The following is a 13522-nucleotide window of genomic DNA, read 5'->3' as shown; positions in this document are numbered from 1 at the left end:
TGAATGGGGGGGCGATGCTCTACAAGGGGGTTCTCTGTGAAGGGGGGATGTTCTGCAAGGGGGTTCTCTGTGAATGGGAGGAGCTCTTCAAGGGGGATGTGTGAATGGGAAGAGCTTTGCAAGAACATAGCCTGTGTGTCGGGGGCCCATGAAAAGGTAACATAAATGATGTTGTATGTGTGCTCTCTCACACATCTGGAAAATGTGTTAGACCAACAGTAACCTTTGCTCTAGAGCTACATCAGGCATCCAGATGAGCAAAGATTGACAAACATATCTGCCTACACAGGCTTATCTCTACATTGGAAGGGAGCCAAAGAGCTCAGGGAAACTGCAATGGGTCTCATTCACCTTGAGTTTCTGGATCCCTTTGGCATGTTGAGTCACCTCCAATGGAGGCGGGCCCAAAAGGCAGCTGCACTTCATCCTGAAGCTCCAAGTCACGAAAAGCAGTAGCCTGCAAGACCAAGAAGGACCCAAGTACACCAGAGAGTCTACAGGACTTGCATTACCTACCTGCAGTTGTCCGAGCGACACTGTCAGCGAAGGCTACAGCTGCCCCGCCTAACTATCGCAAATGATTTGTGACCATTGGGATTTGGTGATCACCCTATGCTTGTGGTACTCAACTTCTTTGCATTGGGATCCAGATGGAACATGTGTGGGATCTCCCAGGCCGCAGCGCACTGTTGCATCAAGGAGCTAACCAATGCCCTGTTCAAGAGAGCCAGAAACTGTGCGCGCTACTGGCCCGACCTTGACAGTCTGGCAGAGAGGGCCATCGGATTTGGAGTGATAGCTGGATTCTCGCAGGTGTAATTGATTGTACGCATATGCCCATCAAGTCACGGACCAGCTCCCACGGACCTGCCAGCAGCCTTCATCAACAGGCAGGGCTTCCATTCAATCAACATTCAACAGATCTGTGACCACCGAAAGCTTTCCCTATAGGTGTGTGTCCGCTTCCGGGGAAGCAGCCACGATGCCTACATACTTCGACAATCCCAGGTGCCACAGCTTTTCACTCCGCCATCGCCCCACTCGCCTTCAGGGATGGTTTCTCAGTAACCAGGGCTACTCATTGAAGACATGGCTTCTGACGCCTGTGAGAAACCCTCACAATGCTGTGGAGGAGAGGTACAACACTTGCCACAGTTCCACCTGAGCGACCATCGAGTAGACCACTGGGTTTATAAAGATGAGATTCCAACTCCCTTGATTGATCTAGTGGAACCCTGCTGTAAGCCAAAATGTATCATAGTGGTCTGCTATGCTCTACATAATCTAGCACTTCAGAAAGGAGAGGCCTTACATGAGGAAGACATGCACGAGCAACAAACACCTTCCGATGAAGAGGAGGAGAGACAGGGCCAAGCAGCTATGGAAAAAGACAATATGGCGATGGAGGCCAATCATGGTGAGCTAGTCGCAAAGGAGGCAAGAGACAATCTCATAATGACCCAATTTCAGCCACCCTGATGTCGACTCAATAACAATGCAATATATATATATATATATATATATATATACAGACCATCATGCACGTTATCTTCTGTCTCCTTTCCATCTGTGTTAGCTGAATGAAGGCTACCTACAATGTGCCTACATAGAAACATAGAAAATAGGAGCACGAGTAGGCCATTCGGCTCTTCGAGCCTGCTCCGCCATTCATTATGATCATGGCTGATCATCAATTCAGTAACCTGTTCCTGCTTTCGCCCCATACCCTTTGATCCCTTTAGGCTAGTGCCCATGAGAGAGCATTTGTTGATTACTTCACTCGCATTGCCTTGATAATGAGGTGCATGGTCACACTGGCACAACTCTAAGGGGTATGTTGGGATTCAGAGGGTCAAAATTAAGGTATGTTGGAAGCTGGTTTACACACAATGAAGGCTAAAGACTGGCACAAAAGAGCATTTAATTAGAGTGCATAACATAGCTCTGTGCTGTCAACAACAGAGGCTCATGATCAGCCTGGGCCTCAGCATGGCCCGAGCCACCCACAGCCCTCCGACTGTCAGAGGCCTCGGGTGTCCCAGCCTCAGCCAGCTGCTCGGGTGCATGTGTTGCTTTTACCAGCTTGAGACCTTGATTCTAAAGCTGAGTGGATTTCTACCGAGGTGAAGTAACTGCACTGCTGGAAGATGCAGGAGAGTCATGGACGGTGTTCCTGTGAGTGTTCCTCTTCCTCAGAGGTTGATGGGTGTCCCACAGGGGCTGCAGTCATCTGCGAAAGGCGACCTTCACGATACAATGGAAACAATGGCCGGAGTTTTGTGAGGCCACCTGTGGTGGAGACGGCACGGGGCATTGTGATGGATGGTGCAGGTGGCGGCAGGCCCGGGGATGAGATAAGTTGACGACAGCCTTCCCACTCAGAAGCCAATTGAAGCCCTTATGTGACCTATTAACAACAAATTAACGGCCTCTTCCCACTACCTCTGCCTTGTTGCACGATGCGCCCTCCCTGCAGGCTTGGAGGCGGTGGTGGGGGGGGTGAAGGATGGTGGTCCCTCCTTTGTGGCAATTTGTGACCCATGGAGGACCCCACCGGGAATAACTTTACAGGACACCCCCCCCCCCTCTACCACACGACCACTCCCAATCCACCTCGCTGGGGACTTCTGGCTCCAGCGACCCCGTCTCAGAGAACCCTCTGTTCCAGGGTTCCACCACTGGGCCTGGATCGGAGGCCTCTGCAGTACCGGCAGTGGCCACTGCTCCTGGAGGTGCTGCTGATACTGCGAAGCTGTTGGCCCTCTGATTGGCCGGCAGCTCTTGGCGGCGGGATCCCTGTCCCTTTAAAGTCTTTAAAGGGACAGGGATCCCGCCTCCTGAAACTTTCATTCAAAAAGAGCAGAGGATCGCGCCGGTGGAGGGGTTACAAAAAGGCAGAGGCGGGGTTCCACCCACCTTTTTGACCTGGTGCCAAGAGCCCAGCCTCCAGCACAAAATCTAGCCCAAATTGTGTGGGTTAGGCTACACATATCTCATTAAGGACAGCATGCCAGAGCTAGTTCTCCATTATTAATGAACTTTTAGCTGATCAGCAATAACCACTCTCTTGCGCAGGGACCCCGATCTCCTTGTCTAAAATAGCACGTTCTCCTTGGCACCATGCTAGTTCTAAGGCCTCTTCTTTGGTCTGACTGAGAAGGCGCTTGTCCGACACGCCGCCACTGGTCCTGGCCACCTCCCTCCTGTTATGGGCCCTCTTCTGCTGCAAGAGCAAGGATGTAAAAAATTAAACATTGCCAAGCGTTTCACCCTGACAGTTCTGCTAACATGGGCCCCTACTCAACATCTGGAGGATGTGATGTATCTCATACTGACTCACCCTGTCATGGGATTTACCGGGGCTGAGCTAGAAACGAAGGTGACTTGTTTCACAGACGCAGCTGACATCTGTCACGAATCTGCTGTGAATTCCCTGTCTTTGGAATAGCAGTGGCACCCTCACCTTGAGGCACACTGTGCAGTGACACCCAGATCACACAAAGCAATTTTGGAATATGGCACTTACCTTGGCTGAACACAGGAAGTCACTGACCCTCTTTCTGCACTGCACTCAGTTGCGTCTGGTGAGCCCATGCCTGCTGACCTCCTCTGTAATCTCCATCAGGCTTGCTTGGTCAGGCAGGAGGATCTCCTCTTTCCATCTCTGGGGAAGAGGACCCCCAGCTTTCCCTTGCAGTCTGGAGGAGACGCAGCAGGAAGGCACCACTGAAGCATGAGGCCACCCTTCCTCTGCCCTCTGACATTCTCAGCAGTATGCCCAGAGGGGCTGCTTGCTGACGTTACAATTTTTGTTAATCTGCAGATGTTTTCAGTGAGACAGCTGCTGCAGAATCCAGCGAGAGTGTGAATGCAGGGCTGGCAGCTTTTAAAGATGCTCCACCACCAGCTGATGCAGTGAACAGCTTCTCGCTTGCTGTCCCAGCCATGTGATTGGGGAGACAGCCGCCTCCAAAACGTAAAACAGACGCCTGCTACCTAATCACAGCTGCTCATGTGACATCAGGACCACCACCATTTTGTGCACTCCAGCGAGATCATAAAATTCAGCATGTCCTGTCTAGTGAAAGTGATCTAGGTCACGTACTAGACAAATTTACACCAATTGCTAAGTGATTTGAGTAATATACATACCTACGAACATACAAATTAGGAGCAGGAGCCGGCCACTCGGTTCCTCATGCTTGCTCCACCATTCAATAATATCAGTCATAAGTGTTGGTGCTCCTCCACTGACATCAATTTCAGAACTGCAATCCACAGGAAATTCAGAGTTGTTGCTGCTTGTAACTACTCCTACCAGGATATCTGCTGTCATGGTATGTCATGCTCGTCTATGTTGCATCATCCTCACGCATCCACAGTAGCTTGTCTGCAACAGCTCTGTGACATCCATCATCCAACTACGCCTAGGTCGACCCCTCTTTCTGCTCTCTTTGTTCTCCAGAAGAGATCTCTGTAGCTTCACAACTCTGATCAAATGGCCAAAATACTAACATTTTCTTTTCTGGATATCAACTTTTAGAGTTCACAGTATTGTATGTTTTTCCTTCCTCTGTAGCAAACCTAATACTCGTCTTGCTCCTTCAGAAAAATGACTGTCAATCCAAAGCTCCACTTTACTTGGGTCATTCCAGTATTGTGATGTGAAAGCATTCTTTACACAGAGAAAGGACACACAGCAAATCTGAAACACATGATCGGCCTGCATCTCAATGTAATTTCTGTAATAACTCTTTGTTGATGAGTCGAGGAAGGGTACTCTTTGTTTCAGTAATCTCATAAGCAAAAATAAATTCCACTTTGGCAAAACTTGTTTCCTCCAATATTCAATGCATCCACACTTAACCAAATGTCTGGTTAAAACATGCCTTCTTCCCAAATACAGGGGTGAGAGTGGGTAAAGACAAAAAAGTCTGAAATTTTTTTTGACAAGGAATCATGTAATAAGACCAGTTTTTTATTATTCATTCATGGGATGTAGGCGTCACTGGCCAGGCCAGCATTTATTGCCCATCCCTAATTGCCCTTGAGAAGGTGGTGGTGAGCTGCCTTCTTGAACCGCTGCAGTCCATTTGGGGTAGGTACACCCACAGTGCTGTGAGGAAGGGAGTTCCAGGATTTTGACCCAGCGATAGTGAAGGAACGGCGATATAGTTCCAAGTCAGGATGGTGTGCGACTTGGAGGGGAACTTGCAGGTGGTGGTGCTCCCATGTGTTTGCTGCCCTTGTCCGTCTAGGTGGTAGAGGTCGCGGGTTTGGAAGGTGCTGACTAAGGAGCCTTAGTACATTGCTGCAGTGCATCTTGCAGATGGCACACACTGCTGCCACTGTGCATTGGTGCTGGAGGGAGTGAATGTTTGTAGATGGGGTGCCAATCAAGCGGGCTGCTTTGTCCTGGACGATGTCGAGCTTCTTGAGAGTTGTTGGAGCCGCACCCATCCAGGCAAGTGGAGAGTATTCCATCACACTCCTGACTTGTGCCTTGTAGATGGTGGACAGGCTTTGGGGAGTCAGGAGATGAGTTATTCGCCTCAGGATTCCTAGCCTCAAACCTGCTCTTGTAGCCACGGTATTTATATGGCTACTCCAGTTCAGTTTCTGGTCAATGGTAGCCCCTAGGATGTTGATAGTCGGGGATTCAGTGATGGGAATGCCGTTGAATGTCAAGGGGAGATGGTGAGATTCTCTCTTGTTGGAGATGGTCATTGCCTGGCACTTGCGTGGCGCGAATGTTACTTGCCACTTATCAGCCCAAGCCTGGATATTGTCCAGGTCTTGCTGCATTTCTACACGGACTGCTTCAGTATCTGAGGAGTCAAAATGGTGCTGAACATTGTGCAATCATCAGCGAACATCCTCACTTCTGACCTTATGATTGAAGGAAGGTCATTGATGAAGCAGCTGAAGATGGTTGGGCCTAGGACACTACCCTGAGGAACTCCTGCAGTGATGTCCTGGAGCTCAAATGGTTGACCTCCAACAACCACAACCATCTTCCTTTGTGCGAGGTATGACTCCAGCCAGTGGAAGGTTTTCCCCCTGATTCCCATTGACTCCAGTTTTGCTAGGGCTCCTTGATGCCATACTTGGTCAAATGCTGCCTTGATGTCAAGGGCAGTCACTCTCACCTCACCTCGAGTTCAGCTCTTTTGTCCATGTTTGAACCAAGGCTGTAATGAGGTCAGAAGCTGTGTGGCCCTGGCGGAACTCAAACTGAGCGTCACTGAGCAGGTTATTGCAAAGCAAGTGCTGCTTGATGGCACTGTTGATGACACCTTCCATCACTTTGCTGATGATTGAGAGTAGGCTGACGGGGTGGTAATTGGCCGGGTTGAACTTGTCCTGCTTTTTGTGTACAGGACATACCTGGGCAATTTTCCACATTGCAGGGTGGATGCCAGTGTTGTAGCTGTACTGGAACAGCTTGGCTAGGGGCACGGCAAGTTCTGGAGCACAGGTCTTCACTACTATTGCCGGAATATTGTCAGGACCCACAGCTTTTGCATTATCCAGTGCCTTCAGTCGTTTCTTGATGTCACGCGGAGTGAATCGAATTGGCTGAAGTCTGGCATTTGTGATGCTGGGGACTTCAGGAGGCGGCCGAGATGGATCATCAGCTTGGCACTTCTGGCTGAAGATTGTTGCAAATGCTTCAGTCTTATCTTTCGCACTGATGTGCTGGGCTCCCCCATCATTGAGGATGGGGATATTTATGGAGCCACCTCCTCCAGTTAGTTGTTTATTTGTCCACTACCATTCACGGCTGGATGTGGCAGGACTGCAGAGCTTAGATCTGATCCGTTGGTTATGGGATCGCTTAGCTCTGTCCATCGCATGCTGCTTACGCAGTTTGGCATGCAAGGAGTCCTGGGTTGTAGCTTCACCAGGTTGATACCTCATTTTGAGGTATGCCTGGTGCTGCTCCTGGCATGCCCTCCTGCACTCTTCATTGAACCAGGGTTGGTCTCCTGGCTTGATGGTAATGGTAGAGTGGGGGATATGCGTTACAGATTGTGGTTGAGTACAACTCTGCTGCTGCTGATGGCCCACAGCGCCTCATGGATGCCCAGTTTTGCATTGCTAGATCTGTTCGGAATCTATCCCATTTAGCGCGGTGATAGTGCCACACAACACGATGGACGGTATCCTCAATGTGAAGGCGGGACTTTGTCTCCACAAGGACTGTGCGGTGGTCACCCCTACCAATACTGTCATGGACAGAAGCATCTGTGACAGGCAGATTGGTGAGGACGAGGTCAAGTATGTTTTCCTTCGTGTTGGTTCCCCCACCACCTGCCGCAGACCCAGTCTAGCAGCTATGTCCGTTAGGACTCGGCCAGCTCGGTCAGTAGTGGTGCTACCGAGCCACTCTTGGTGATGGACATTGAAGTCCCCCACCCAGAGTACATTTTGTGCCCTTGCCGCCCTCAGTGCTTCCTCCAAATGGTGTTCAACATAGAGGAGTACTGAGCCATCAGCTGAGAGAGGGCGGTCGGTGGTAATCAGTAGGAGGTTACCTTGTCCATGTTTGACCTGATGCCATGAGACTTCATGGGGTCTGGAGTCGATGTTGAGGACTCCCAGGGCAACTCCCTCCCTACTGTATACCACTGTGCCACCACCTCTGCTGACTCTGTCCTGCCGGTGGGACAGAACATACCCGGGGATGGTGATGGCAGTGTCTGGGACATTGTCTATAAGGTATGATTCCGTGAGTATGACCATGTCAGGCTGTTGCTTGACTAGTCTGTGGGACAGCTCTCCCAACTTTGGCACAAGCCCCCAGATGTTAGTAAGGAGGACTTTGCAGGGTCGGCAGGGCTGGGTTTGCCGTTGTCGTTTCCGGTGCCTAGGTCGATGCCGGGTGGTCCATCCGGTTTCATCCCTTTTTATTGAATTCGTAGTGGTTTGGTACAACTGAGTGGCTTGCTTGGCCATTTCAGAGGGCATGTAATGGTTAACCACATTGCTGGAGTCTGGAGTCACATGTAGGCCAGACCAGGTAAGGACAGCAGATTTCCTTTCCTAAAGGATATTAGCGAACCAGATGGGTTTTTACAACAATCGACAATGGTTTCCTGGCCATTATTAGACTAGTTTTTAATTTCAGATTTATTAATTAAATTCAAATTCCACCTTCTGCTGTGGTGGGATTCGAACCCATGTCCCCAGAGAAATACCCTGGGTCTCTGGGTTACTAGTTCAGTGATAATACCACTATGCCACCGCCTATTCAGTTAATAGAAACATAGAAAATAGGAGGAGTAGGCCATTCAGCCCTTTGAGCCTGCTCTGCCATTCATACGATCATGGCTGATCATCCAACTCAGTAACCTGTTCCCGCTTTCCCCCCATGTCCTTTGATCCCTTTCGCCCCAAGAGCTATATCTAACTCCTTCTATAGCAAGAACATCCTTCCTCAGATAAGGAGACCAAAACTGCACACAATATTCCAGGTGTGGCCTCACCAAGGCCCTATATAATTGCAGCAAGACATCCCTGCTCCTGTTCTCGAATCCTCCCGCTATGAAGGGCAACATACCATTTGCCCTTTTTACTGCCTGTTGCACCTGCATGCTTACCTTCAGCGACTGGTGTACGGGAACACCCAGGTCTTGTTGCATATTCCCCTCTTTCAGTTTATAGCCATTCAGATAATCTGCCTTCCTGTTTTTGCTGCCAAAGTGGATAACCTCACATTTATCCATATCATACTGCATCTGCCATGCATTTGCCCACTCACTCAACTTGTCCAAATCACCCTGAAGCCTCTCTGCATCCTCATCACAACTCGCCCTCCCACTAATTTCCCTTGTAAGCCATGGTTTGGCTACCTTTCCAGTTTTACTTTTGCACCAGACAGGAATAAACAATTGTTGCAGTTCATCCATGCGCTCTTTGAATGTTTGCCATTGCCTATCCACCGTCATCCTTTTAAGTAATGTTTGCCAATCCATCATAGCCATCTCGCACCTCATACCTTCGTAGTTTCCTTTATTAAGATTCAGGACCCTAGTCTCAGAATCAACTACGTCACTCTCCAACTTGATGAAGAATTCTATCATGTTATGGTCGCTCATCCCCAGGGGGTTTCGCATAACTAGATTGTCAATTATTCCTCTCTCATTACACAATACCCAGTTTAGGATGGCCTGTTCTCTAGTTGGTTCCTCAACGTATTGGTCCAGAAAACCATCCTGTTTACACTCCATGAATTACTCCTCTACGATATTGTGACTAATTCAATTTGCACAATCTATGTGCAAATAAAGTCACCCATAATTACAGATGTTCTGTAATGATCTGTACTGGATGCAAATGCATCCAGGCACTTCAAATGCGCAGAAATATTAGTTTTTCCTTTGTTAACCTTCTATTACCATCAAGACAGTGGACCAATGGATTTTCATAAAATCACCAAAGTAACCTCAGCATTCCAACATTTCAGAATTTACTACAGCTCCACCCCCTCTTTCTCCCTGTGCTCCCCACTCTCTCTGCACACTTCCCCCTGACCCATGCTTCTGTCGCCTCTGCTCCATGGACCGGAGCTGGTTTAAAGGGCTGCCTGACTCTGGGTGCTCCCTCAGTACCACTCTACCTCGTGCCTCTGGCTGTGCGATGACCCACTTCCTCCTCTCCCCTCGACCTCTCTTTCTCTCTCTCCCCTTGCAGCCATTCCCGCTCACTCACCAACCCACTCGAAAACAGCAGGACCTGCGCTGCAAGCCAACAAGCAGCACTCACGCCACCCAGGCAGCCCGCTGTCAGTCACAGACACTGACCAATCACAGACAGGGCCGGATTGAAAGCTTTGACAGCCGGAAGAAGCCAATGGTGGATTTCCAAAACCAAATGTCGGAAATCTGCCATTTGGCAGAAATTTCTCATCCCTGCAAATGCTTACTTATTTACGCAAAAACAATTTTGACAGTTGTTAACAGGCAACACTGATTTACTGCAACCAACATAATTTTGCAGGTGACTTGGAATTTGACCATTTCACAATTTTAGAATCCTGATTTCTTTCCACACTATTATATTTCAAAATCAAGTGAAGAGCAAAAATCCAACAATTTAATGTTCCAAAATGTTTTAAGGAAAACAGTACTTGGAAAGAGTGGCATGGTAAGTACTTTCAATATAAAATAGACCAAGAAAATACATATTTTTAATATCTTCTTTCTCAAGGGAGACACAACAAAAAGTACTTGTTTGGAATACTTAGCCATTTGCTCCATGTTCAGCTGAATGTCACGAAGCTGAATGGTGAAGCAGCTTCATTTCTGGATGTAAGTTTTAGTGCTCAGACCTAACAAAAAGTCTGGAATTGACTGGGGCTCATGTTTTTAAATACAGACTAGGTATGGCTTTGTTAGTCATACATAGTCTTTGTTAGTCTTTATTCAGAAGGTTTTAGTACTTATTTCCCATACCTGCTCTTAGATATCCCATTCTATACACCATTCCCAGTCACGAGGTGGGAAGGAAATTCACTCTCAGTCCCCTAGCAATGTTGCTTTAGAGTGAACCATGAACATATTCTCAAGAGTCAATCTGGGCAAATCTCCCTCTAATTTTTGCCTCTCTCCCTCTAGGAAAATTTCTACTCTTCATCAACCACGTGGACCACAGTTAATCACATGTGAAGGGTAGTTGGCATCGCTGTGCACTGTATAGTACTGAATATTGTTCCTCCTAGCTGGTGTGCAATCATTCCCTGGCAAGAATGTAGCAGATTAAATGGTTCAGAGGACATTATAAATCAAGTAAACAAAACTCTCTTGCTTGACATTATTTTAACACTTTGAGATCTTGCAATTTGTAACTTATTTTGCTATCCTTTCATTTCAAGGGGCTATAAAGCTGGATTCCCCTGTAAGTTTACTTTAACTGCAAGAACAGTAAAGTAATCCTAGCTAAAAACCAACAGTAATCTTAAACAAATATAACGACAAAAAATCACAACTATGATAATACTCTTGCAGTCTTATTTGCTGCTGGCCTGTGTACTGTGGCCAAAACTACAATTGACTGTTAAGTCAGTGCTAGTGTTGCTTCAAAGGAACTGTTTTTGGCCACTTTGACCTATCACATGTAAGAATTTGATTTTAATTTTGATTGTAATACTTAATTTTAAAAAAACTAGTCTCAATTTCTGAAAGCAACTGATAGATAATTAAATGTGAAACAAAATTTGTAATGGTTCTCAAATTATTGAACTTTCAGTCAATAACACTACAGTTCTACTACAGTAGATACCTACTACAGGTCGAGGACTCAATGTAAATGGAATGACTAGGCACATTAGTTACAACTGCGTTGAAAACTGTTTTTTTTTTCAAGTATAGACTGTACAATACCTGCAATGGTGAGCTCGTTCTGGCTTAATACTGCAACATTTTGGGCACTTATAGATCACCTCCCCTGGTTTCAGCTGTAGACTCTCCATATATTCTTTTGTGGCATTGCCTTTAGGCACAGCACCCTGTGGAAAGAAACCATTAAGACTAGGTTAACACCAGAAATTTAACTCAAAACCAGTTGGAATAACGTTTACACCTTCAGCTTATCGTCAATCTTTGTTTGGAACAACTGCAAGAATTCTACACTCTCATTCACTAACTGTACCCATGGGACAAGAATAGATAATCGTCTTTTTTTTTAAAAAGTGTGTTTAAAATCATGAAGGGTTCAGACAGAGTAAATAAACAGGAACTGTTCCAATGTCTGAAAAGTCGATAACCAGAAGACACAGGTTTAAGGTGACTGGCAAAAGAACAAGAGGCGACACGAGGAAAAAAAAATTATGCAACAAATGGTTAGGATTTGGATGCACAGCTTGATCAGGTGGTGGAAACAATAGTAGCCTTCAAAAGGGAACTGGATAAATACTTCAAGGAGAAAATATTGCATAGATATGGGGAAAGTATGGGGGAGTGGGGCTAACTGCTCTTTGATAAAGCCATCAGAGACTTGATGGCCAAATAGCCTTCTTCTGTGCTGTACTATTTTATGATTCTAACATTCACAAAGTATGCGCACTGGGAAATACTTCTCAGATTTACTCTGATTGTAGCATCAAACAATTTAACCAAAATTATGTATCTTAACATGGTCTATGACATACACATTATTATGGGTCTTTCCTCTCCAACTACTACCTATAGAAATTAGCCATGTATGATCACATATATATCAAGGAAGCCACTTTTGATCCATCACATTTGTGCCATTTCTTTGTTGTGCTATGTGAGTGTTTCTATTTTTCTTTGTAAAAATTGCTTTAAGAGCTGATATTTGAATTGTGGACTGAGTGAAGTGTGCACAGACTGCAAGTCACCTGTTTCCATGCAGCCTAACAGGAAAATGACAAGATGATTTATGACTGTCACATGACTTGATTGTGGGCTTTAGTTTCACTTTGCATTGTGAAAAAAGTGTGGGCTGGACCAGCAGCATGCAGTGAGCTGGCTGGAACTTTTTTTGCAGACCAGAGAAAAAGACCTATTTGTAAAAGAAGACTTGCCTCTTGTGGGAAAATAAATCCTACATTTGAGGTGGTGGCTGTGGTCTGCCTGGGGAGAGAAAAAGACCCCTGGAGAGAGGAAAAGACCCAGGAAAAGAGGAGTTGCTGCTCTCTGTGGAGAAAAATTGCTTTGCAGAAAGGAAGCCCTGCATTTTAGAGGTAGCAGGTTCCTCTGAAAAATCCCTGCCTCGAGTGATTCCTGTTACCTCTTGTGTTTTGGAAGACCATGATATCTCAAGAAAGCTTCCTTTGCAAGACTGCTAGTTCAAAACCCAAGTAGACCTGTTGCTACACCCTTTTGTTGAAAGATCTGTGTGATGCCTGCTGCAGATGAATTGCCTTGATCACCTATCCATCACAGACTGTTCAACAACCTCGCCTGGAGAGACTTAGAGTGGCATCTTACTATTCGACTCTGGGACACCTCCCCAGAAATATCCTACCAGACCGCGACAACCCAATTATTTTAGTATTCCAAAGAAGCAGTTGTATATCGAAAAAGCCGTTTTATTTGAATGTATGTGTGTGCGCGCATGAGGGTTCGGCAGAATAAGAAGTTTTAAAAGAATCTTTTTCGCATACAGAATTATCTCATTATTGTTTAAGACTTAGTTTGTTAATAAATAGTTAATTTTGTTGTTATTTAAAGAAACCTAGCTTAGTGTGCTTTATTCTGGGGAACAAATAGTGTTTAATTTAGCTACTTTCCAGTAGGTGGGAAACTTTACCAATATGCTATGACCTGTGGAGTAGTGGGACTAAATTAACAGTTGCAGCAATCCAAACTAACCCCACTCTCTCCCCACAACCTGCTTCTTGCTCTGTTTCAAACATTTATTGAATTTTCCCTTCAAAGATCCAATGGCCTGTTTCAACCAGCCTGTGGTAAGCATTCCATGTTTCTATATCCCTCAGTCCAAAAAAATTCTAACATCTTTCCTCACTCTCTAGTAACAGCTTTAAATATATGAC

The 13522-nt window shown here is 46.3% G+C and overlaps 1 protein-coding gene across 2 annotated transcripts in view; it reads right to left on the bottom strand.

The window, feature by feature from the left end:
* zdhhc7 (zinc finger DHHC-type palmitoyltransferase 7) overlaps window positions 1–13522 on the bottom strand; it is an 83585-nt gene that overhangs the window by 28940 nt on the left and 41123 nt on the right. For both annotated transcript variants that reach the window (XM_068049137.1, XM_068049136.1), the window contains one exon: window positions 11385–11509. In XM_068049137.1, the coding sequence (XP_067905238.1) occupies window positions 11385–11509 (125 nt within the window). The remainder of the gene's footprint in view (window positions 1–11384; window positions 11510–13522) is intronic.

Source organism: Heterodontus francisci, chromosome 17, assembly GCF_036365525.1.
Source record: "Heterodontus francisci isolate sHetFra1 chromosome 17, sHetFra1.hap1, whole genome shotgun sequence".
Classification (NCBI taxonomy): domain Eukaryota; kingdom Metazoa; phylum Chordata; class Chondrichthyes; order Heterodontiformes; family Heterodontidae; genus Heterodontus; species Heterodontus francisci.
Note: the sequence above shows the minus strand (reverse complement) of the source record. Positions and strands in the feature narration are given on the sequence as shown.